Source organism: Triplophysa dalaica, chromosome 13 (assembly GCF_015846415.1).
Source record: "Triplophysa dalaica isolate WHDGS20190420 chromosome 13, ASM1584641v1, whole genome shotgun sequence".
Taxonomy (NCBI): Eukaryota; Metazoa; Chordata; class Actinopteri; order Cypriniformes; family Nemacheilidae; genus Triplophysa; species Triplophysa dalaica.
In genome coordinates, this window is record NC_079554.1 from 10848824 (window position 1) to 10873635 (window position 24812).

The following is a 24812-nucleotide window of genomic DNA, read 5'->3' on the forward strand; positions in this document are numbered from 1 at the left end:
TGTCCGGATACATTTAAGTCCACTCCTCTGTCAATCTTTAAGGTTTCTTGGCTGTCGCTCAGCAAATTGGAGTTTTATCCTCCTTCACAGATTTTCTATAGGACTAGGGTCTAGAGACTGGGTAGGACATGTAGTATGCTTCTCCTTAAGCCACTCTTTGGTTGTCTTGGCAATATGTTTTGGGTCTTTGTCATGTTAAAGGCACATCCACGACCCATCTTCAGTGATCTAGTTAACGGGAGGAAGTTCTCGTCCAAGATTTTACGGTACAAGGGCCCGTCCCTCAGCCCCTCAATGTGGTGAAGTCATCCTGTACCCGTAGCAGAGAAAAGCCCTAAAGAATAATGTTTCCAACACTGTGCTTCTCTGTGGGATTTGTTTTACTTGGGGTCATAGTCAGCATTTCTCTCCCTTCAAAAACATGAGTCAATTTTGGTCTGAATCCTCTTGATATGCTTTCCTGTAGCTCAGTGGTAAGAGCATTGTGGGTTCGATCCCAGGGGATTGCAAATTTCTATGTATAAATGTATAGGATAAAGCAATGTAAGTCGCTTTGGATAAAAGCGTCTGCTAAATGCCTAAATGTAATGTAAATGTGATGTTTGTTGTCAAATTTCAGTTGAGCAAGGCAGGTATTCTTGGGGATTTCAATCAATTGTGGCACAGCGTGTTACCATTGGTTTGCTTGCTAACTGTGGTCACAACTGTCTAGAAATCATTAAAGAGTATCTTGCAAATGTTTTTTTAGGAACCTTTTGCTCATCAATGAAATAAAATATTACTTTTTTCTTAAAATACTGTTAATTCGTCAATAATACTATTATTTCGTCTTAACTGTGCGTTGTCATGGTACATAGAGCATTTCAGAAAGTCGACGTTATTAAAAATGATTGTAGTTTCACCCAAATATATCTATATAGGTGCACGTGCGGCAAATGTGTCAAAATGCAAAGTTGTTACAAACTGTAACACCCCAGAAATAACGGTACATGCTAATGTTAGCGTTATATGCATTAGCTAAACACAGACATAAGGTACAAAACTATTTCTTGAAGTTAAGACAAAAATGAAAAGTCACACTTACAGTGTGGAGCTGGTGGAGCTTACAGGTCCAAATAGAGTTGGTATTGCCCACTCTTTTTTTTGAATTGTAACCATTTTTCCCTCAGACGTTCTTCCTTTGGTAGTTGAAATAAGACGGTCTCAGTGTCAGACCGTAGAACACATGCTATAGACATGATACACACGCATCACGAACGAGCGACAGTGTTTGTGGGAAGAGAAATAAGTTAAATGAATGGTATTGACTTTGTGGGTAGCACTGAATGTTTCTATCTATTGTAATAGTTGTGTATGAGTCTCTTGATTGTTCTCAATGTAAAAAGAGGAGTCTCAACATCATACAGTTACTGCTGGACATGAGTCAGATATCCAGAAATGCTGAAAAAGCAAAGATTGTGGAGGACCTGGATATTTTTTCTCAAGATCAGCGGACAGTCTATATACTGTATATATATTGAAAAATAGCTCAACATTTGACATTCAGTATAATTTGTGATAATACATAATTAACTTATGGACCTCATTGAATACATCCTCCTCCTATTCAAGCCAGTTATCTGGAATTAAGTGTGATTTAAAAGCACATCTTTAGTACTGCTGTATTTTCATATCATTTCTACATGTTGCATATACTTTTATGTGTATACATGTGAGTATTAAACCGATGTGTGTTATCGCTTTCAGTCGATGAGCTCTCAGAACACGGCACAGACGATGGCAACGTCCCTCGTGTCGCAGCCTCAGCCACTTCAGCCCAATGTGCAGGTAATTCAACATCACAATGACTCAAGAGTGGAGGGGTCCTGATAACTGCTTTCAAATGCTCTTGTATAATAATGTTACACGCGTATGATGCTCTTTGAAGGTCGGATACATATTTCAGCCTTTTGTATTGTGCTGATGCTGTGTAATGTTGTGTACCCGGTGCGTCCATTTTCTACGCAGATGGATGCCATGCAGCATCTTAAGGAGCAGCTGGAGCAGCGCACGCACATGATCGAGGCCAACATTCAGAGACAACAAGATGAGCTGCGACAAATTCAGGAAGAACTGAATAGGGTGCAAGGACAAGGCTTACAGGTGAGAGAGCCCCCTAGCGTTGGAATATAAGCAAGCGGTTCTGTGTTTGTAAAAACGGCGAATTAAGAATGGAGAATTAAGATGAAACTGGGTAGGAATAATTCTATTAAGCTTGCGTGTTTTTTATTTAGACTGTTTAGGTCAAACAAATCAGACATTTCCTTGTATTTTAAAGGGATAGTTCCCCCCAAATTAAAAAAATCTTGCACTGTTAACTCTCCCTCAAGTTGTTTAAAAAAAATGAAAGGTATTTGGAAGAATGTTTGTAATCAAACAGTTCTGGGTCACTATTGACTACTATAGTAGGAAAACAATCTACTATGATAGTCAATGGCGACCCAAAACTGTGTAGTTTCCAACATTGTTTAAAATGTCTTCTTTTGTCAAAGAAATCTCTTCTGGTTTTAAACAACTTGTGGGTGAGAGAATGATGACGGAATTTTCATGTTTGGGTGAACTGTTCCTTTAAGATTTGAACTTTTGCTAGGTATTGAAATTTTAAAGGGATAATTTACACAAAAAACAAATTCTGTCATCGTTTATTCCACCTGTTGTTTTTCTGAAGCCTGTAAGATTGACCTTCTTCTGTTAAACACAAATGGGTGGAAGTTTAGTTACTGACAATCTGAGTCTCCATTTACTTTCATTGTTAGAAAAAAGTTGATTTTGTGTTCCAGATGTAAGTTTAAGTATGAAGCAATGTAAGTGGAAATAAATGATAACAGCGTTAGCATCTTTGGATAAACTAGCCTAGAAACACCTGCAACTACTTTGTCAGACTTGTTACATTATTAATACCATAGAAACACTGGGTTTGATTGAGTCAAAAGATTGTTGCTCACATTGACGCTCTTTTGTGTGTGTTCATGTAGATGTTCTTACAGCCAGGAGGGGGAGGTCTCAACCTCGGCTCAGTGCAGCTGACACAGGGAGCATCCGTGCAGGCAGGGGGCGCTCTTTCCATGCAGGGGGCGGTGGTGCCGACAGGGAGCCTGCAGAGTGGCTTACAGTCCACACATACAGCGACACAACTCGCCGTCACACAACAACATTCTCAGCAGGCACCACCACAACAGCAGACCCTTCTCAGAGATCAGAGCGCCACATTAACGCAGGTACACAAACGTGTAGAAGTCAGTTGACCTTATAATAAAAAATTATTAGAATCCCAAAAATGTCAAAGATCAGTTGCCTTTTAATAACTCTCTTCTCTTTTTCTCAGTCCCAGAGGTCGTCTCACACACTGCAGTCTCCTCAGACAGCACTGCCAGCATCTCTGTATAACACCATGATGATCTCTCAGCCCAGCCAGGGCAACGTCGTGCAGATCGCCACCAGCCTGGCCCAGAGCAGTAGCTCCAGCGGTGCCGCCGTCGCCACTTTCTCACAAGACCGACAGATAAGGTGCCTCCCTACAGCATCTCCGTCTACTGTACACAACATTCAAATCCATCACTCACCAAACTACCAAAACTAACTGTCCTGCCTCCCACAGGTTTCCTACTGCTCCACAGCTTCTTACTAAACTTGTAACCGGTCCAATGGCGTGTGGCGCAGTTATGGTGCCCACCACTATGTTCATGGGGCAGGTGGTGACTGCGTTTGCCCCACAGCAGGGCCAGCCTCAAACAATCAGCATCACCCAGCAGCCGTCTGCGCAGACGCAGGAACAGCAGCAGGCCCAGACGCAGTCCCAGACGGCTGCGGGAACGGCCCAACAGCAAGGCCAGGCCCAAACTCAGCTTGCCCAGCAACAAACACAATTCTTACAGGTAGAGTTCGGAGTACCGGGATCCTGTTAGCAATAAACTCAGAAAGAATGTGTTCATTATAAGGGGGGAGAGGTGGAGTGAGTCGTTGGTTGCAATTCGCAACCTCACCACTAGATGCCGCTACATTTCATACACTGGACCTTTAAATGACGTTTACTTTTTTATTTTTTACTTTAACATTACTAGGCTCCTCGACTTTTACACGGCAACCAGTCGACCCAGCTGATTCTTCAGGCAGCGTTCCCCGTGCAGCAGCAGCAAGGCACCTTCACGACCACGCCGCAACAACAGCAGCAGCAACAACAACTCCAACAGCAACAACAGCTGCAGCAACAACAACTGCATCAACAACATCAACAACAACAGCAGCAGCTGCAACAACAACATCAACAACAACAGCAGCAACTCCAACAGCAACAGCAGCAACAAATGGCAGCTCACAGATCCGACAACTTGTCGGACCGCTCCAAAGCGGCACCTCAGTAGCAGCGGTGGATGAATTCAAGGCGTGGACTGAACCGAATCTCTATCAAGCAGCTTTGCAAGAGGTTGTGCGATGGGAGTTATATGACAAATGGCAGTATTTGTACTGTACCCTCTCATATCCTTCTACTGAGGTTCAGGTGGGAGGCAAGACCTAAAGGGGGGTGTATTGATCTGCCCCATGCCCTCTCCAACCTAAATGTTGCTTGCACTGGATTCTGGTCTGACCACATGTCGCCGAACGTTTCGTTGGCAAGGGAAGACGCAAGGGGACCTGGTTTGTCTTCTTAAAGCCGTGAACTATCTCCACATCTACCTTCGCCACAGTAAGAAGAAAGAGAACTCAAATTCTCGCGTTCCTTCGTGTCGTACTGCCACCCCTTTTTAATTTATGCGGAACGCTCTGGTAAAAAAGGAAAACGAGACTTCAAAGAAGTCCGGCAGAACAAACAGCATCTTCGGTCTCCATCTCTTTTTTCCCCTCGATTGCTCTTTCCGTTTCGTTTGGCTTGTGGAAGTAATTATGGGTCATAAAATATTTTTAAGAATTTCACGCGGATTCAACTTTTACTGTACAGTTCACCTGTAAGATAATGTGTAAATATATGGACAAAAGGAAAGAGAAACAAATATTTTATATGATGCATGAGATGAAAAGCGTAGTCTGTTATTTGTAGCTTTGAATATACTTTTTTTTCTAATATTCAAAGGTAAAACGCAAACTTAGTATACATAATGGCTGATCTCTTCACAGACTTCCTTTTTCCAGTGGGATGGGGTGAGCGTGAGCGTGTGCGTGTGCGTGTGTGTGTATATATATATGTTTGTATGTATGTGTGTCTGCCGAGCAGGCAATGCTGGATCCAGTTTGTCACAGTTGGTTTAAAAACGACCTTCATGTTTTAGAAGAACTTATTAGAGCTTAAATACATATTGCTTTATGTTACACAGTAATTATACAGCTTTTGCACACATGAAAACATAGTTATATTTGGAGAGATATTCTACATTTGTAAATACTTTAAGAAGTTATATTCTATCCTTATATAGTATAAGGATATCAGTATCTTGGTTAGGCAAAATATCCAAATGGTGCTATGACTGTAAGGTGCATTTGTAAAATGGCAGTCAAATGACATCCGCTTCAAAAACTCAAGCTGATGTTTTTCAAAACTTAGACTGATGAGGACAAATATATTCACATAGAGTTGCATATTAGGGTAAAGATTGCTTAGGCCTAAGCCATAGTGCTCTCTAGTTTTCTAGTTGTTTTGCCCTTCCACAGAGAGTTACGATAAACAGAAATATATAAATATAATATAACTTCCCCAAACCTATTTGATATTAATCACATTTGCACAATCGTATGAAAATAAGCTTGGTCTTGATAAACATTTAAATTTATCTTCCAGGGCCTGATTTTGCTGTCTTCCAGACATCTCTGGAGAAGCAGGAATGTATAGGTTCACTGAATTACCTCTAACACTGACACATGTCAACAGCTGCAAGGAAATTATATTAAATGTCCCAAAAGAGGATACGTAAACTCTGTTAGGCGTGTAAGATCCGACAGAGCTTATAAGACGAAGCGAATGATCAAATAAAGGTCTACACCCAAAGCAATAGATTTTTTATAATGAAAACTCCAGTGTTGACAATCTGATTCTAGTTCAATTTAACTCAATTGAAAATATGTTGATGCTTATTTATGCCACTAATGTGGCTACTAGAATAAAAGTCTGCTTTAGCGAATCGGTTACAAAGGAAATTTCACCATGGTGAATTTTCAAATTCAAGAGATAGGTTTTTCTATATTTAAAATAGTTCCCTGTACTTAGTAAATAATCTGTAACTGTATATAGCAATGTAGACAAAAATGTTTTTTGAAAGCTGAAAAGCAAAATCGACAGATAGCACTTATGATCTTGCGACGAAGTATCATGTTATTGTTTTATTTTTTGTAATTGTCACTGAAAGTAAATTTCACCAACAGATAGCACTTACCGTGGTCTTGTGAGGAAAATATCACATTATCAGTTGTTTTAATTATTTTAAAAGTTCACCCAAAAATTCTGTCATCATCACTGACTTTCTTTCTTCCGCAGAATACCAAAGATGATATTTTGATGAAAGTTTGTAACCGCACAGCAGTGGCTCCATTCACTTCTATTGTCCGGACACAAAACCAATGCAAGTGAAAGGGGCCAGTTAACAACATTATTCAAAATATCTTCTTTCGTGTTCCTCAGAAGAAAGTCATATGAATGAGTTTAAAATGAGAAGAGGGTGTGTAAATGATTGCAGAATATTTACTTTTGGGTGAACTATACCTTTTACTGTCTGAACTTTATGTTAGTAAGCAATATTGCCTTTTTCAGGTCAGTACAAATAAACAGGTTTCATTAAAGGATCATTTACCTCCAAAAAATTACAATTCACTCATCATTTACTTGCCGTCATTTCATTTCAAACCCTTTTGATTTTTTTTAATGTGTACTGGTTGCTTTTCTTCATGCAACGGGGCATTTTACCCTCAAAATGATGCCATAGAAACTTGGAAAATAAAAAGGTCTTATCCACTAGTCCAACAGTGCTAAAGCTATACAATAGCTTAATAAAAGAAACCAACCAAAAATTTGAGTGTTTTTTCACTGTGACTTTGTTCTAGTACATTTATAAAAGAATTTAGTACGAGTATGAAAACTCACGACTGTGGGTAAAACATTTTTATATTTTTATTTCTGAGTGAAATAATCCTTTAACAGGATACTCCACCCAAAAAAATAAATGTGCTCATCCTAAAGTTGTTCCGAATCTGTATACATTTCTTTGTTCAGTTGAACACAAAGAAATATATTTGGAAGAATGTTAGCAACCAACCAGTTTTTGGCCATCCTTGACTACCATAGTAGGAAACAAAAATGTATTTTTTGTTCTGTTGAACACAAAAGAAGATATTTTGAGGATTTAGGAAATCTAGATGGCGAGTTATTCATGACAGAATTTTCCTATTTGAGTGGAGTATCCCTTTACTGTATTCATATCAGACCTTCCTATGTATATATTACGAAGCAAGTCAGAATTTCTGGCTTGCTTGAGAAAAGCCAACCACACTCATCCAATCAGAGTTCATATTGCAGTTTCCCCCCAATAGCGGAGGACCCCCTTAATCTTTAATAATGCAGTATGTCATCAGTGCCATCAGGTTTCTTTGATTCAATCCACTTAGCCCAAGCCAGCAAATCAATCAGAATATGAATCCATGCCTTTCATGCGCTGGTTTTGCTTTATGTGGTCACTTGTTTAGATATAATCTTATTTATCCAAAAAAAATAGCTGTTTAAATCCCACTAAAATTTAATGTAGATTATGTCTCAGACGTAACCCAACAATATGGCTAAAAATGGGAAAAGCAGGATCACTGACTGAATGTAAAACCCTCATTAAGCTTTATTATACAGTAACAGGTACTGTATGCTGACGCACACATAATAAACATTTGAATGAGGAATATATATATATATATAGAGAGAGAGAGATAGATAGATAGATAGATAGATAGATAGATAGATAGATAGATAGATCGGAATTAGATTTTATTATTTTTCTACAGCAAAACAGAGTTTATGAAAATATAATTATTGTTTAAAATATCTATGATTCTTTTGCTAGGAAGGCATATAGACGATAATGTTTACTCCATATAACCTCAGATGAAGGGTTTTTATACAAACTGTGACGCACTGGTGGACCAGTTGAACATTCACCCCACATTTGGATTCAGGAAATGGTTAAGGTCTTGACTGTTTGAAAGAGACCTCAGTGATGTATGTGCTTTAGGCCCCCACTTAAGTTATTAGGTATGTTAGGTATTTTGGAGTTAATTTTTTTTTTTAAGAATTACCTATACAGTTTCAGGCTGGGTCGAGAATGACCTCATCTCCAATGCTTAGTATCGATGCCAGTGTGCGACAGTGGTTATGTTTTGGAGTATAAGGGGGTTGATTTTTTTCCTGCACTGATTTGTATCGTCAGCCCCAAAGTAACATTGGCTTCCTCAGGTTGGATCGGAATATTCACAACCCGCATCACTTTATACCTCTCTTCTGTCTTCACTCTGCTTTATCTTGTGATAGTGATATCTTCAATAATTTATGTTCTTCTGCACTCAATGTAAACACAATAAACAACTGTTTTCCCCAGATTACCGTTACAATATTCTGCTCCTCTGAAGGGTCTTTGTCATTCAATGAAACCTCAACGGGTGTTTGGTGTTTATCCCAAAAAGCCAAAGGCAAAGATGAGAAATGTTGATGAAACTTTTAATGCTCGGCTTCGCAACATGCCCATTGGAAAAGGTGGTGAACCATATTAAATGTTTTGTAGTTCTGTATGCACTAGAAGTTCAGAATGTCTACCAGTGTTCTCTCTTGCTATCATTTAATCTCTGTACGTGTGATGTTCTCTAAAGAGTACTTGCCTTTGGCTCACGAATTTGATCTGGTCATCAAACGTTAGATACAAATATTAGACGCATACGTCGGTTTGAACACACACTATTTGTTATATTCGTTCAGAGCTCTCTGGGGTTACTAGAGCATTCTGGATTTTTCTAAAGCTAAATTCAAGAATATCAAGAAACACAAAGTGTGCTGTATTGGGTTGATTTTGTGAGCCGGGCCATTCATACAGTTAAAGAACCTTTTTAAACAAAACAATGCTGTTAACTCCCCTTATTCAGTTTTGAAAATAAACATAAAAATACTCTGGTTTAATGTTTCTTTGTGTTTGTTTAGTGTGGTTGATAAAAAACATGTATACTTGTATTTATAATATGTGGTTATTTCAACATCGCATGTTCCGACATTGACACAATATTGCCCTTTCATGCCCCCACAATTATTGCATATGCCTTTTGGTTTTACATAGCCTAGTAACATGAATAACCACCACAATGTAGAGACTGGCTTACATTTTTATTCAATATTTACAGGAATCATGGTTTTGTCATTAATTCCTCTTCAACGGGTTTTCCTAAGTTGAGGAACCGCTGTCAAATATTGACAAAGTCACCCTGACAATGTTACAAAAAACCAGCACATCACCCCCTTTGATTTACAAACAAATAAAAATCTTCAACTTTGACAAAATCAGGTTTTTGTGCCTGAAAGGAAATAATAGAATAAATGCTAACATTTTACAATAAGGTTCAATTCGTTAACATTAATTAATGCAATACAATAAAGAACTATAGCTGTACAGGATTTCTGTATATTTACATCTGCTAATACTTCTCACTTCACATTTCAAGTTAATGTACAAACAAGCGAGTTAATAAATGCTTTAAAACAATGGTCATTGATTGTTCATGACACATTAGGCATTAATGTTAGCGAATGTAACCTTATCATAAAGTGTAACCCAATAAATAAAATCTGCTTAGAAAAGGCAAAACTAATCAAGATTAGACATATTTTGAGGGAATTTGTGAAAACATCTTACAAGTCAAATCATTCTAAACATCCCATGCTATAGAGGGTCTAAAATTACACAAATGTGGACTTCTGGTTAAAAGCTGCAAATCTTCATGTCATTGTTTGTAATTGATGAAGATCTTGTGGGTGTTTTATTACTAAATTCTCCTGAGATTGACTGCTGTGAAAGATGAAGGGCTGCTTTTTGTGGCTGTTCTAGCCTTAGTTTTACAGCCGTTCTTGAAATGAGAATACGATGGACTGGATCACTCAAGTCCAAAGGGACAGGATTTACCCATAATGCACCATTTAATCAGTGTAAAATGATATAGAAAAATGGTTCATTGTTAATTAAAATATCACTCTGGACCATGACATGATCTGAGCAAGTTCAATTAAACTGTTTAGTGGCATACTGGAGAAACATGGTGAATGTCTAAAAACAGAAGATTGGGTCTGGTTGAAAGTAAAGAGAAAACAATTAAAGGATTAAGCCAAAATGAAACGCTCATTATGTCATGAGCTGTGAATTGTCCTCATTCATTCATAGTTTCACTCACACAAATAAACCACACACCCAAAACAAGCCATCCACGATTCACAGTATCTCTTTAAACCAACTCGTCTGGGCTTGTACTGTCGTGATTGTATGTACAAAAGAATACCAAACGTCACTTCAAAATCAGAATCCAGAGTCTGGGTTGATAAAGAGGGCGGAGAACGCAAAGGCCAGGAACACGATCCCTCCGATTATTGTAACTGTAGAGATCAAAGAAAAAGCATATCATTAACAATCAGATTATGCCTTGAGTAAGAAACAAAGCATATGTTAATAATTCTCACCGGTTCTGACAGAGATCTTCTGAGCTACCATCCTTCCTCCAATCACAGCCAATCCTGTACACAGGCAGTGTCCCAATGTTCCACCAACTGCTACTCCACATGGATCCTTCAGCACATAACGTTCCAGTTATTCCAGGTGAATTACACTTAAGTTAGATTCATACAGCTATTAACGTTAAAGATCGGGTCTCATGCTATGTCATGCATTCTGACTTCTTATCACTGTTGAACGTGCTGGCTTGTCATCCTTAACATGGTCAATTTATTTAAAAACGAGTTGGACGTGTTACGCAGTATTTCTGTACTTTATACACCCCCCCCCCAGCACTCCAACTTGTTTCATACAAAGTGTTTTATAATTCTGGATCCCTGTGACGTGATTCCATTTATAGGACATTCTCCTGGAAAAGAGCGGCAAAGTGGAAGAAAGAGCCCGTCTACGAGCCAACCCACAATCGAGACCCGCTAACCATCGAGATTATCTCCACTGCGTCAAGATGGGCTGCGCTGCAGCTCTTTACTCTTGCGATAGTGAAGTTTAGGTGTGTCTGTTTGTTCACGGCATTTCAGTGATGGATGTTTTATAAACGGTTGACATATCTGGATTTGGAGATGGTGCGGTCCAAGTGCTAAAAGATGCCGGACATGAACTACACGGAGTAAGTCAAACCAAGTCAAATGTATGTGTTTTGTTGGCAATATGTGCATGCATAACGCACAAAACACGAAGGGATTAATGTGATAATGTGTTGCTTGCTTGTGCAGTAGTTGCATTCCACTTTCCTCACTAGTCTCACCTCTAAAAGCTCATGTTTTTCTGGAAAAATCATACAGCTGTATCTCTCTTATATACATTTGATCAAACTAAATACACTTCGACGATACGACGTATGCAATACCACTGTATAGGCACTCAAGATTAATATATGATTGACAGAAACTGCCTGTGATACGTGATCTGTAAAGAGAACTGAATTATTACAATCAATTTGAAAGCCAGCAGTAAAATGACATGATTAAGTTGCCCACGATTTTACACAACATCTACCATACCTCTCTTGCAGCCAGCACAATGGTGGCGAGCTGAGAACGGTCACCCCACTCAGCAAGGAAAGTTAGTGTGAGCGCCTGTATGAATATGGGTGAAATCACGCTGTGCCACTTCCTCTGAGGCAACATGGTCGCACCCGCTTCCACATCGGATGCGCCGTTGGCCATCTTATAGCGTTGAAGCTGCAGGTGAAGAGAGAATCCATCCAATCAGAGGACAAATGCTTGAATAATACATGAGGTGTAATATAACCTCACCACTACTGAAATAAATGTGGGCGTATCTGCGTCTCCTCACCTCCTCGTCTTTCTTCTTTATATCGGCTTGAACCTCCTCCAGCTCCTCCTGACCTTCATCAGGACTCATCCTCATCCCCTCTCTCAGCATTCTCAAACCAAAGATGGCAAACAGCGCGGTTGATATGTAGTAGGTGTAGATACGTGGGATAATGGTGGTGGCATAACCAAACAGGACTAATGGGAAGAGAAATGTGTCATAGGTCTTTCAAGCATTCTTCAAGCATTAAATTGAATGAAAGACAGCAGAAAAGCACTCGCTACAAACACATTAAGAACTTTGTGGTTTTCTTTACAAGTGAAAAAACAACAACGACGTCTACAACCAGCTGTTGATTCTCACAAAAGTCATTGCATGCCTCTTCTCTTGCATTTTAATGACGGTTGAAAATAGCGCGTGCCTCAAGGTGCATTATGGGTTATTGCGGTGCATTATCGGATTGAATGAGTGCACTCAACAATGTCCTCTATAATTTCAGCAACCACTACAAGTGTCCCCTCAAATAGTCCACAATATTGGGGTTTAGGGGGCTATTTCGGACACAGCCAGTCACTATAAGACTTTTAAAGCAGCTGGTTAGACATTGATATGATAAGACTGTTTACTTCAGACAGTCAAATTATAGCACAACAAATTAAATATTTATATCTAGTATATAACAGAAACACAGTGAATATTAATGGCAGGTAAGAAAAGAACTAAAATGGAAAAGCTTAGCGAAATGTAGCAAAGCTAAGCGAAATGTAGCACATAAACAAGATCATATAAAAAAAACCTAGTTTGATAGTGGCAATCTCTGATTTGATATTGTGGGTTATATCCAATAAGACTATTTGTCATATTAGTAAGACTGAACTACGTAACAGAGACACAAGATAACATTAGACTAGTTTCCTTCAGAAACCAATGTTAGAAACTAGGTCAAGACTAGGTGTGGGGTATGGCAAAAGCCTTATTTTTTGGGGGAGTGTTCTCACCGAGAATATTTTTTTTGATACAGATGCTTTAAAAGAAAAAAAGTGAAAAGTGCTGTTTCGCTGGAAAGTGTTGGGTGTGGTTTATCTGAATCTTCACTGAATTTGACAAACAAGTTCCACTTACCTGACAGGCACGTCATGAGTCCTAAAGCCAACATGGCTCCCACCAAAACCGTGAGACGATTGTAGCGCATGGCCATGATGGCTGCGATGAAGAACGTCTTGTCTCCCAATTCCGAGACGATAATGACAGAAATAGCTGCCACGAAAGCATGAATGAAACCCATGTTTCCTTTATTGGGCTCCGTTTCACTGATCGCCGGGCCGGGTGCATGACCGGTGGATGCCTTCTGGAGCTGGACAAGTGTTTCAATATCAGAAATAGTGACAAGTGTATATTTCTTCATAGGCAAAACAATTCATGTAGAATTTGGAGAATAAGGTTGGAGGTTTCAAGGTTAACAAACACACGATTTGAGCTATTGCTTAGACTTAGAGAATCCTTAGTTGGACATATTCAAACTAATAAAATCATAATGTGTCAAGGGCAGTTGTGTTTTGATGTCTGAAATATACAGAACAAAATGTGTGAAATATTAAATGTCTAGTCTACAAACAAAATACTAAATGTATGGATCACTGTTTTGGAGGCCAACGTACACTCTAGAAAGATTAATAACAATAATGTAATGCTTCCCATCAATATTCAGCCATTTTCATAATTATTTACCAATTATTTAGGCAATGTATTAAACGAATGAATGCAAGTTTGAAGCCTAAGACCACAATATCACGTTACATATGTAAAGAACATGAAGCACAATGTAAATGAATGGGACATATTCTTATTCGTTTGTCCTGCAAATGAGCACAGGAATGTGAATAATTCACTGAGGTTATTGTTCAACCTTCTAATACCTACTTTCTTCCTCACAGGCTTTGAGAAAACACAAGTTAAACCCTTCATTTTATCTACTCAAACACGTGGCAATAACGCGGGTGACTCAATGTTTCGTTCCAGTGCCACAGTGACTCATAAAACAGGAGAAGAAGGAGTCTGTTTTAGTATTATCATCATATAAAATACACATCAACACACCCAGCATGAAGAAGAGTATCAGTGTGTATGATTGTAATTCGTAGGTTCGGCTTTATTTATCAACACGAGTACGGTTAACGCATCAAATAAACACAAGACTGTCTACATCCAAGTCTCAGCATCCCCTCTGCTGTGTGCGTTTAGTGACCACTTGTCAAATCACCTGGGTGTTATTATATGAGAGAGAACAGTTAACCTAGTTTTCCTTAAAGGATAGCAATATGACCGGATACGTCCACCACTAGTCGTGTTTCACGAGTAGGTCATATTACACGTGTGTTTATTGTAGAAAAGTACACTGAATGTTTGATATGTACCTCCACGGGCTGTTCTTCATTGGCGAGGACTTTATTCTCTTCTTGAGTTGCTGTAACTCCAGCTGAGAACAACACGACGTTCAGCAGAATAAGGAAGCATATAGACCTGCCTCCGGCATGCCACTCGCCGGCCCGGAAAGCCATCTTAAAGGCTGCCTTACGCGGCTATAGTACGGTTTTACTATGCAAAGTTAGATGAAAAAGTTAGAAAAAGGTTCATTTAAATACATCCGCGTTTCCTTGTTTAAGTCTGACTAGCCCACCGTGGTCATCTTCGTGAAGCGGCTGATCCGAAGGCGAATAGGAACCTTGGTTTCAAAAACTTTCTGTGATTGGTCAGTTGAAGGATCAAGGCGTGACAAAGAGCAGTACGTCACTTCATTAGTGGAACACCATTGGTTGCGATGTCGCTTCCTTTGACGTATTACGGACTGCTTTCAAGGTAGGTTGAGCTGCAAAGCGACAGTTTATCTGTTGCAAGTGTCAAAAATAACCGCAGCTGACTTGTTAACACCCGGTTCACATTCGCCGCTTTTCCGGGCGCATATTCTTTATATTAAATGAAGACGCGCGGAAATACTACACCAGAGTGCCGTTTGGACGAGGGGCGGGACGACACGTTAGGCGGAAAGACTGTCGCCCCGCCAACTTCATCTTTCATTGGTTCATGATTAGGAACAGCTTATTGGGTTAGACAAGTGTGACGCTTTGGACGGGTTGAAACGAGGAAGTAGACAACAGCGATAATATACAACATAATAACAATAAGAGAACGAACGAGGATAATATATGGAAAGTTCAATTTAGTATAAAATGTCAATAAAGCAAAGTTTGGGTTCCTAGCAAAAATTTTAGAAATTCATGCGCACGAACACAAACAGTGATCTGGTTATATCAACGAGCTACCGCAACGAAATTGCTAATAGACCATTCTGTATATATATATTAATTAAAAAAATCATGTTTTTAAATTGTGTTAGTTAGCTGTATTTTCTGAGTTATTATGGCTCAAATTTAAAACAAACCAACTGCAGTTGTATTCATCCATCCATCCATCCATTTTCTACCGCTTATCCGAACTACCTCGGGTCACGGGGAGCCTGCGCCTATCTCAGGAGTCATCGGGCATCAAGGCAGGATACACCCTGGATGGAGTGCCAACCCATCGCAGGGCACACACACACACTCACTCATTCACTCACACACTCACACCCTACGGACAATTTTTCCAGAGATGCCAATCAACCTACCATGCATGTCTTTGGACCAGGGGAGGAAACCGGAGTACCCGGAGGAAACCCCCGAGGCACGGGGAGAACATGCAAACTCCACACACACAGGTCGGAAGCGGGAATCGAACCCCCAACTCTGGAGGTGTGAGGCGAGTTGTATTCATATTAATTGAAATGAAAAATAAAAAACATGAATTTAGATTTTTTTTAAGTTCCAAACCATGCATATGTTCTCCATCTGCATTTGACAGCAACTTCTGCTTTGTGTCCAGACATGGTTCAGTTTTTGGCTCAATGCGTTATAATAGACGAATAAAAAGATGCAGAATTTAAATAGTTGTTTAAATAGCTATTATTTGTGATAGACATCATGAATAACACAGATATTGCAGGATATGTTGTTCATAATGTACATGCATAGTTAACAGGATTTGTGTGATACCGTTGCACAGTGGTTGAGAAAAAGATCGTGGGGTTCGGTTCCACGAACTCACAAACTGATAAAAACGCATAGCTTGGATAAGCTTTGGATTCTGCTAAGTGCGTACATTTAAATGTTAAAAATGTAAATAGCTTATAACAACACATATTATAAATAGGCACAGCATACGGTCACAATGTTGTCAATAAATGTAATGTCCTAATCAGGAGTAATGTGAAGAGAACGTAAACAAAAAAAGTGGGTGTAAAATTAAAGAAGGTGATGTTTTCTCCGTCTTTTACAGATTTGTTATTTTCAAACAATCTGCAAACATGAGACACTGTTGTAAAATGACAAAAGGGCACCGGGCACAATTTAATTGATTTAAAAAAAACAATCTGTGGTTTATATGGTGTGGTGCTTCTTCTTGTTTGCTGGAGGTAGTGGACATTTTAGAAAGTGGAAAAACAAAGAACATTTTAATCTTATATGTTAAGAGAGACTGATGTATGAGCTGTGACGCTGCGGTATGAGCTTCGTCCTGTTGCTTTGCTGCCCTCCTGTCACCCAAAGACTTTGGAGAAAGTGTATGTTAAGTAACTGGCTAAGCCACATTACATTCTCGAACATCATGCTAAACGTTAAAATATAAAGTTAAATAAATAAAGTTAAAAGCATCAAACTTCTCTATACTAGTAAGCACCTTCTGATCATGTACCAATGAAAGGTGAAGTGGGCGGGGCGACATGTGGCGCTCCTTCCAAATTTGTTGCATCTCTGCACTAGTGATGGGAAGTTCGGATCATTTTATTGACTCGGACCTTTGAGTCTCGATCAGCAAAATGAACGAATCTTTTTTCGAGTCATATCGTTCCTTTCGTTCATTTTAGCAAAGTATAATTAAAATGTTACAAGTCACTTTCCTAACAAATCTACTACTTATGCAAACGTTGATCACATTACATCCAATACAAAACTATAATGCTATAATAAACAGAAAAGATGAATTACTTGTTTACCTTGGTATTTAGTCTATGATTAGCTCACCTCACATCTTGATTAATTTGTCATTTCAATGTCTTTGTCTATCAATAAACAAACACTCGGACTAGGCTATACACCCGTTTGTTAGGAAGGTTGTAAATTAGCTAATTTGCGTGTCCAAAGCTGTCACGTCACATTACAAAAGACCGAACGACTCGAACCCGAAGACTCGAGAGGTGAACTAATCAATTCTCTTTCCGGCTCTGATTTTCCGGCTCTGATTGGATTGGTTAAACGTCCGGAGCATGTTGCGCAATGCGCATGCGCGACTGAACGAATCACGTCCCATGACGACTCTTCTTCACGAGTCACATTTAAGATTCGAATCGTTCACGAACGACCCATCACTACTCTGCACACTATTTTTCAGGTGCCGCATCCCCATGCAAAAATCTCAATTTTTCATTAAAGCACAAGTGCGCCGCAGGTCAAGTGACAAGAATCAACCAGCCAATATAGACAAGCTCAATGAAGATGAATACATAGATGATCACAGCATAACTAAATCTAGTAGCAGTTATTGCAAGGTATTTTCAGTGCATACAATCCATACATCCTTTGTTTATACCTCCTAGTCTCAGCGGCTATCGTGGCCCATGTTTACTTAGCCAAGAGAGTGCAAAGTCCAGGTGCTTTGGAAAAAGGAGAACGCAATGCAGCTCCCGTTTTCAGACACGAAATGTGAATCGCGCCTTACACTAATCTAAATAATGGATGCATGAAAAGGATCTTTAGGAAGGAGGTACAAACCACTCTTGTTGTTTTCTCACCTTCTGAGGTCAGTCTGTCAGGTCAACAAGCTGGTCAATTCAATAGCTTTATTCATGTAGTTCCATATAAAAGAGATTTTGCATTAAAAAAAATTACAGGATAAAAGGAATAAAAGCTTTCCGATGACGTGGATAGGTTTCAAACTTGCTCCTGTAGTAATCGTGACAGAGCTGGGCAGCCAGTGCCTGGTTACAGAGTACATACAGTACCACCAGCCAACAGGTAAATGAGCTGCAACCACAACAAACACTCATGGCAGTGTAAATCAGAAGCTCGGCCAGGTAATGTGGACAGGAGACCCGCTCAAACCAGCCCCCCTGTGGCATCTTGTGGGCCAAGGTCTCCACTTTACCTATACAGCATACAGAAACAGAATGGATATGGTTCAATGGCTGTTGTTGCATAACTAAAAAGACCCGTTTTGTACTTGTACTCACATACAGATAGCAATTTGAGTTGTTGTCTTTCATGGATATGCATGTTTTATTATTTTCTACTTACTATACTTTATATTATGTAAATAGAAAAGTGCTAAAGACCACATGTAAGGGGAAGATTTCAGCTGCAATATAAGATTTGTGGGTGGCTTAATTCTCTTCCCAGAAAACTCCAAGATTCTTACCCGAGTGGTCAATCCTCAGGTTTGCCAGCAGGGAGAGGGACCGGTGTTGGAGGAGTGATGCCCAAACAAAAAGTAGAGTCCCAATGACATGATGCCACGTGAGCTGATAAAAGAACCCAACTGATTTGACCCCTGGCATGCGGAGGGACAAATAAACAAACAACATAGTTAGTACATTCAAATGACATCATCTGGACACATTTGAGTTGCTTTGCTTTGTATTGTAGACAAACATAGTTAACAGAAGACTATACTAACCTTCTTGTGTTGAAGAGGGATTTATGCACAGGACGGTTAGACCAAGTAGGACATAGTAGGCCAAACCAAAAGCATATTGTAGAACATGGATCACACCATTAGAAAAGACACTGACAAACAAGCACTCCAAAAGCCGTCTAAGGGAATGGATCCATAGTAGGACTTGTAATAGTAGAACAGAAAACTGTAACTCTGAAAAACAAATAAATATTGATATTAATGACAATGATGGTTACTAATTTGTCAGATCTGTACATATTTTATAAAACAAATGTTTTAATTTAGTAATACAACTTATTTAAACAACCTTTCCATGCATCTCTTGATCTGCCAGTCAAACACCAAAGCAAGTCCATCAGCCAATCAGGAAACATCTCGCCAATGACGATAGACCGGAGGGAGAAGAGTAGGAGGAGTCCATTCCACATGACCGACACCGCATAGAAATGATAGAAACATCTACAGAGATACAAAGATGTATTTAATAACAATGCAAAACCGCAGATACATGCACAAACTGTAAGACCTTTACAAAACATCGTACGACATATTTAGCCCTCAATCACCTCTTAGACACGTCAAAAACGAGCTGCCAGCTTTGGCGCTTGATGTTGTCTTTAGTTTTTCCATATCGAATTAAGTCCTGAAACACGCGATCGAGTTTGTAAGGTAGTTTTAATGGAAATTTATAGAGGCAAAAAGCTACCATAAAACATAACGCTAACGAAAACCATATGATATTAACTGTTAGGATAATGTCAAACATAACAGCATCATAATAGGTCCGCCCATTTAAAATACCGGGGGAAACCAAATACTGGATGTTTTAGGTTCCGCTTACAGCAGTCGACCCCAGAGGCTCTGGTCACACAACGCAAAATCCAAATAAAATATATCAATGAACGCTCATGATAACGTCACCGTTTTAAGAATGCTTGAAATAAATGCAGATGTGCAACTTGAGATCTACATATAAACACTTAGGGGCAAAACACTTACTTTTGACTTTGAAATTAAATGTTTTGCTGATTTATTAGATAGATTTCAGTCCATTTCGTCTACTTATATACACTATGAGGGAATTATCTGTCAGAATGGGTTATTACAAAGCACTTCTTTGCTTTCATACAGACATTTACCATCGAATTACTTAAAATTTAAATTCTGTACCATCAAAATTAGCTAAAGATTATAAAGTGTTAATAGCACGTAATTAAGTTTAAATAGCAGTTTGTGTTTTCTGTGCTTAAAGTACATTGTTTGGGTAGCTGGCATGACATTTTTAAGCAGAAAAAACTTCAAGCAGGATAGTTCTTCTAGAATCCTAAATTTTGATCTCATTTTAACAAACCTTTTCTAATTCTTGTACAAATGTTGTCTGTTTTTTATGTAGCATTGCATCTAAGACATGCAAGTAGCTGAGTAAAACACTTTAAGAATGTGACACTATGGTAATCACAGATCTAATCTTATCAGGTTTTACTGCCACTTTAAATTTTGTTCACTTCAAACTATATCAAAACACCCAGATACATCCTTTGCTACATCCATCCATCCATCCATTTTCTACCGCTTATCCGAACTACCTCGGGTCACGGGGAGCCTGCGCCTATCTCAGGAGTCTTCGGGCATCAAGGCAGGATACACCCTGGATGGAGTGCCAACCCATCGCAGGGCACACACACTCACTCATTCACTCATTCACTCACACCCTACGGACAATTTTTCCAGAGATGCCAATCAACCTACCATGCATGTCTTTGGACCAGGGGAGGAAACCGGAGTACCCGGAGGAAACCCCCGAGGCACGGGGAGAACATGCAAACTCCACACACACACAAGTCGGAAGCGGGAATCGAACCCCCAACCTTGGAGGTGTGAGGCGAACGTGCTAACCACTAAGCCACCGTGCCCCCCTCCTTTGCTACAGTACATGTAAATTTTATTTTATTTTATTCTTCAGTACATGTTCATTTAGTCCTGATGTGCATAAGTTCCCAAGGACCTGTGGGGCATGTATTGATTCATGACTTAGCTTAACTTTTTGTTTATTTGGGCTCATCTTCTGTCATCTTAAATAGGAACCGTGAGACTGTATGCACACTGAAGGATCTAGCTGTATGTGTTTTTTAGAACTAAGGAAGACATAATCTCACACAAGACTTAACAAACAACGTCATTAAAACCCCCTATTCACAACCAGGGAAACTGTAAACACTTTAATTAATTGTTGCATGAATGATTGAAAAATGACTGATTCCCCATTTTTCTTGTAAATTTCCTGCAATTTTACAGTTTTTGACTGTATTTTCAAAAATACATGAAATCTGTAAAAAATAGTAAAATAACATAAAATTACAGTTTTTGAGATTATATGTAGAAAAACGGTAAAAAAATGAAAAAATCAGTAAAACATGTCTTACATGCGTGGCTTATTCTCTGCACTAAATCCCCTTTTTTCAATGAATTGACGAAAGCAAGGTTTTCAGGCTTATAAAAATCTTACCGTAATTCACTTTAAATAATAAAGCCGTAATGGGTTTCTGATTTACAACAGGAAGTAAAGTAATAACCAGACCGCACAGTATGTGTTTGTCTCTTTGTCTGCCAATGTAAGGATATCTCATTCCCCACCTGAGCTATTAACTTTACCATTATTGTTCAGTCAGTAAAAGAGAGCATGTGTGTTAAACCTCTGAAGTATTTGACTCCAGGATGTTTCATAGAAGAGTCAGGTTTCCTATCTGGATGTGAGCATAGTTTCCTGCCCCCTCCCGATTCCCCTCTGAAAATCTCATTGTCCCTCCTCCCCTCTTTCCATCCTTTTATTCCCCTGTCTCTCCATATACCATTCCTCTCCACCCATTTCTCCATGGCCTTAGCTGGATGTTCTGTTTTGTGATCCCCAAACACTAAAAAACACATTTTATACGCTGGCTTTATTTTTCATTGTTCTTCACTCCTTTACTGTACTGCTACACACACACCTTGTGAATCTGCAGAATTTTAGATATTGCCTCTCATAATTGTATGTAAATGAAGGTGGTTAAAAGGTTCTTCACAGCGATGCAATAGAAGAACCATTCTTGATTCTTCAAGGAACCATCTCTTTCTTATGTAATAACCTTTTTCCACCACAAGAACCTTATGTGCTACAGAAAGGTTCTTCGGATGTTAGAGGTTGTTTATGCAACCTTTAGAAACTTTGAAGCAACTTTTTTTAGAGTGTTATGTTTTGTTTATCTAACTGTAATCTAGCCCTCTATCCAAAGAACCACTGCTGGAAAATTGAAATTAAGATGTTACCAAAAAATATAAAAATGATTTCATCATTTTCAACAGCACTTCCTTTTATGCATTAATTTGATGCGTTTTTCCGAAGTGACCAATAGTGCATTCAAGTTTACTTGCTATGTACATTTTTGGAACTTAAACCCCTAAACTATACATGCAGCTTTAGAATTACTTCTGAAGTCACAATGCATTAATAACTCTCCAAACGTAGGCTACATTTTTTCAAATGTGCAAAAGTTACAATGTCTAATTGTGCTATTTTAGCTCTGTTTGAAAACTGTATGAACCAAACCATTTATCAGACTTGCTCTCTTATAAAAAGTGCTACAAAAGGTTCATCACAATGTCATCAGAACCATTTTTACACACAACAAATAACTATAGATAATCAAGATTCTTTATGGAACCATTCAGACAAAAATAGTTATTCATTGGCAGTGTGGAGAACCTTTTGTTGATTGTCAACTGTCAACTTCGTAATACATGATATAACATAATAATTATTGTGCATTTGATTTTATTATATTGAATGTGTCTCATGATTTTAAGTTCACGTGTGGCTAGAGTATATTGGTCATGATCTATTGTCTTGTGCTGGCTGTTCGTTTTCCATGGTGTTCACTGTTTTCTTTTCCAGCATCCAGCCCTGATGACAGAGCAGGAACTGACACACCTTGACTAGGACCATTGGGATGTGGGTCTCAATAGTGAGGTATTCTTATCATACAGTTTAAAATAAGAAAATGAAAAAAAATGTTATTTTATATTAAAGAGTACCTAGCATATGGTTTTTTATGCCCTACTTTGGTTTATGGAGTGTCCAACAACAGGTTTATGTTAATACAATGTGTTTAAACACTTTAATGTCGTAATAATAGGCAGTTATTCGTACCTTACTTCTTAACTGACTCTCAAATGATTCGTTCCGCGATTCATCCGTCTAGGCCCCGCCTACCCGCTAACCTTGTGTCATGTGATTGGTCAGATGGTGTAGTCTGTTGTTATTGGTCAAACGCGTTCCCAAATAATTTGGCGCAAATGGATCCCCACCACCTTCATTACAGGATTACGGTTTACATGTGGTTGGATGTCATGTATATTATATGTGTAGCTAGAGATGGCGGCGATTTAACCGTACCAATTTGAGCCCGAGTCTGACGAGGAAAAAGACGCTAATCCACAACAAACTCCACCACGACTGGAGCAGGATGTTTGTCAGTGGCAAGTGTGAACTCTTGTCATAAAAAACTCCCAGTGTGACAACATGCATGTTGTGCTTTTGCTCATCAATGTAATAAAATATTTTTTTTCTTAAAATACTGTTAACACGTTAGTAATACTATTATTTCGTCTTAACTGTGCGTTGTCATGGTACATAGAGCATTTCAGAAAGTCGACGTTATGAAAAATGATTGTAGTTTCACCCAAATATTTATATATAGGTGCACGTGCGGCAAATGTGTCAAAATGCAAACTTAATAGCAAGATAAACAAACTGTAACACCCCAGAAATAACGGTACATGCTAATGTTAGCGTTATATGCATTAGCTAAACACAGACATAAGGTACGAAAATATTTCTTGAAGTTAAGACAAAAATCAAAAGTCACACTTACAGGTTGTGATTCCGTGGAGCTAACAGGTCCAAATAGAGTTTGTATTCCCCCTCTTTCAAGGATCGTCGTTTCACATACCCTGCAGTGAACGGGCCAAGATTATTAAAGAAATCTTCGGTAAAATGACGCGTGCAGTTTTCGCGTTAGTCTCCGCAAATCGTAGGCGGGGACTATGTATAGTGACGTAGATACGCGGGTGTACTAGTCCACGTCTCCTTTGTGTGATTCAGAGTCGACTCCCATTTTTACAAGCAAATAACTTTGTTATTTATTCACCTTCGGACTTAAAACTTGGCAGACAACTTACTTTAAACACGGCAACAGAACAGACTGCATGAAATGTCATTTTCATGATCTCATGCTACCTACTCTTTAAAGCATATTTACACTCACCTAAAGGATTATTAGGAACAGTGTTCGGTATAACTAGTTACTTAGTAATTAGTTACTGTAATTTAATTACTTTTCCCTTGAAAAAGTAAAGTAAGGGATTACTCGTATGTTTTCTGTAATTTAAATACTGTTACTTTTGATGTAATTAAACTAAATACTTTGTTAAATATATGCGTGTGCAATAGCCTAATGACTTCAAAATTCAAAGTCTTACTTTAAAATCTGTGCTTTAATGTATAATTCTCACATTTGTAATACTTTGGTCAGTTAATAATATTATTTGAATGAATTCAATAAGCCGTTTCATGTATATTCTTGAATCACTTAACTAATCAAGGTTGATGTAGGATATAGAAAGTAATTAGTAATGAGTAACTAAATACTTTTTAGACAGAGTAATTTGGACAGTAATCTAATTACATTATTGAATATGTAATGAGTAACTAGTAATTAATTACTTTTTCAGAGTAACTTACCCAACACGCATTAGGAACACCATACTAATACTGTGTTTGACCCCCTTTCGCCTTCAGAACTGCCTTAATTCTACGTGGTATTGATTCAACAAGGTGCTGAAAGCATTCCTTAGAAATGTTGGCCCATATTGATAGGATAGCATCTTGCAGTTGATGGAGATTTGTGGGATGCACGAAGCTCCCGTTCCACCACATCCCAAAGATGCTCTATTGGGTTGAAATCTGGTGAA

The 24812-nt window shown here is 38.7% G+C and overlaps 3 protein-coding genes across 4 annotated transcripts in view; 1 reads left to right on the forward strand and 2 right to left on the reverse strand.

Annotated features, from left to right (window-relative positions):
- Positions 1-9166, forward strand: part of clocka (clock circadian regulator a) — a 55999-nt gene extending 46833 nt beyond the window's left edge. For both annotated transcript variants that reach the window (XM_056763955.1, XM_056763954.1), the window contains 6 exons: positions 1747-1827; positions 2008-2142; positions 3015-3257; positions 3365-3546; positions 3638-3914; positions 4101-9166. In XM_056763955.1, coding sequence (XP_056619933.1) covers positions 1747-1827; positions 2008-2142; positions 3015-3257; positions 3365-3546; positions 3638-3914; positions 4101-4400 — 1218 coding nt within the window. In that variant the 3' untranslated portion in view covers positions 4401-9166. The remainder of the gene's footprint in view (positions 1-1746; positions 1828-2007; positions 2143-3014; positions 3258-3364; positions 3547-3637; positions 3915-4100) is intronic.
- Positions 9167-9354: 188 nt separating this feature from the next.
- On the reverse strand, positions 9355-15044 carry tmem165 (transmembrane protein 165). The gene is made up of 6 exons (XM_056765187.1): positions 14456-15044; positions 13164-13395; positions 12063-12238; positions 11768-11947; positions 10715-10820; positions 9355-10630 (listed from the first exon to the last, which is right to left on the reverse strand). Exons 1-6 carry the CDS (start codon positions 14597-14599, stop codon positions 10554-10556), a joined length of 915 nt encoding a protein of 304 aa, XP_056621165.1. The 5' UTR covers positions 14600-15044; the 3' UTR covers positions 9355-10553.
- Positions 15045-17956: 2912 nt separating this feature from the next.
- On the reverse strand, positions 17957-19584 carry srd5a3 (steroid 5 alpha-reductase 3). Its single transcript, XM_056764752.1, has 5 exons — positions 19370-19584; positions 19111-19262; positions 18804-18995; positions 18546-18677; positions 17957-18275 (listed from the first exon to the last, which is right to left on the reverse strand). Exons 1-5 carry the CDS (start codon positions 19567-19569, stop codon positions 18016-18018), a joined length of 936 nt encoding a protein of 311 aa, XP_056620730.1. The 5' UTR covers positions 19570-19584; the 3' UTR covers positions 17957-18015.
- Positions 19585-24812: the final 5228 nt, after the last annotated feature.

Bases quoted from the DNA above. Each gene is read 5' to 3' on its own strand.
- srd5a3 (XM_056764752.1), bottom strand. From the start codon at position 19,569: ATGTTTGACATTATCCTAACAGTTAATATCATATGGTTTTCGTTAGCG. The intron at 18,996-19,110 runs GTTGTTTAAATA...TTTGTTTTTCAG, and splicing joins ATCAAGAGATGCATGGAAAG to AGTTACAGTTTTCTGTTCTA. The intron at 18,678-18,803 runs GTTAGTATAGTC...TCCGCATGCCAG, and splicing joins TCCCTCTTCAACACAAGAAG to GGGTCAAATCAGTTGGGTTC.
- tmem165 (XM_056765187.1), bottom strand. From the start codon at position 14,599: ATGGCTTTCCGGGCCGGCGAGTGGCATGCCGGAGGCAGGTCTATATGC. The intron at 13,396-14,455 runs GTACATATCAAA...ACACTTGTCCAG, and splicing joins ATGAAGAACAGCCCGTGGAG to CTCCAGAAGGCATCCACCGG. The intron at 10,821-11,767 runs GTATGGTAGATG...TATGTGCTGAAG, and splicing joins TTGTGCTGGCTGCAAGAGAG to GATCCATGTGGAGTAGCAGT.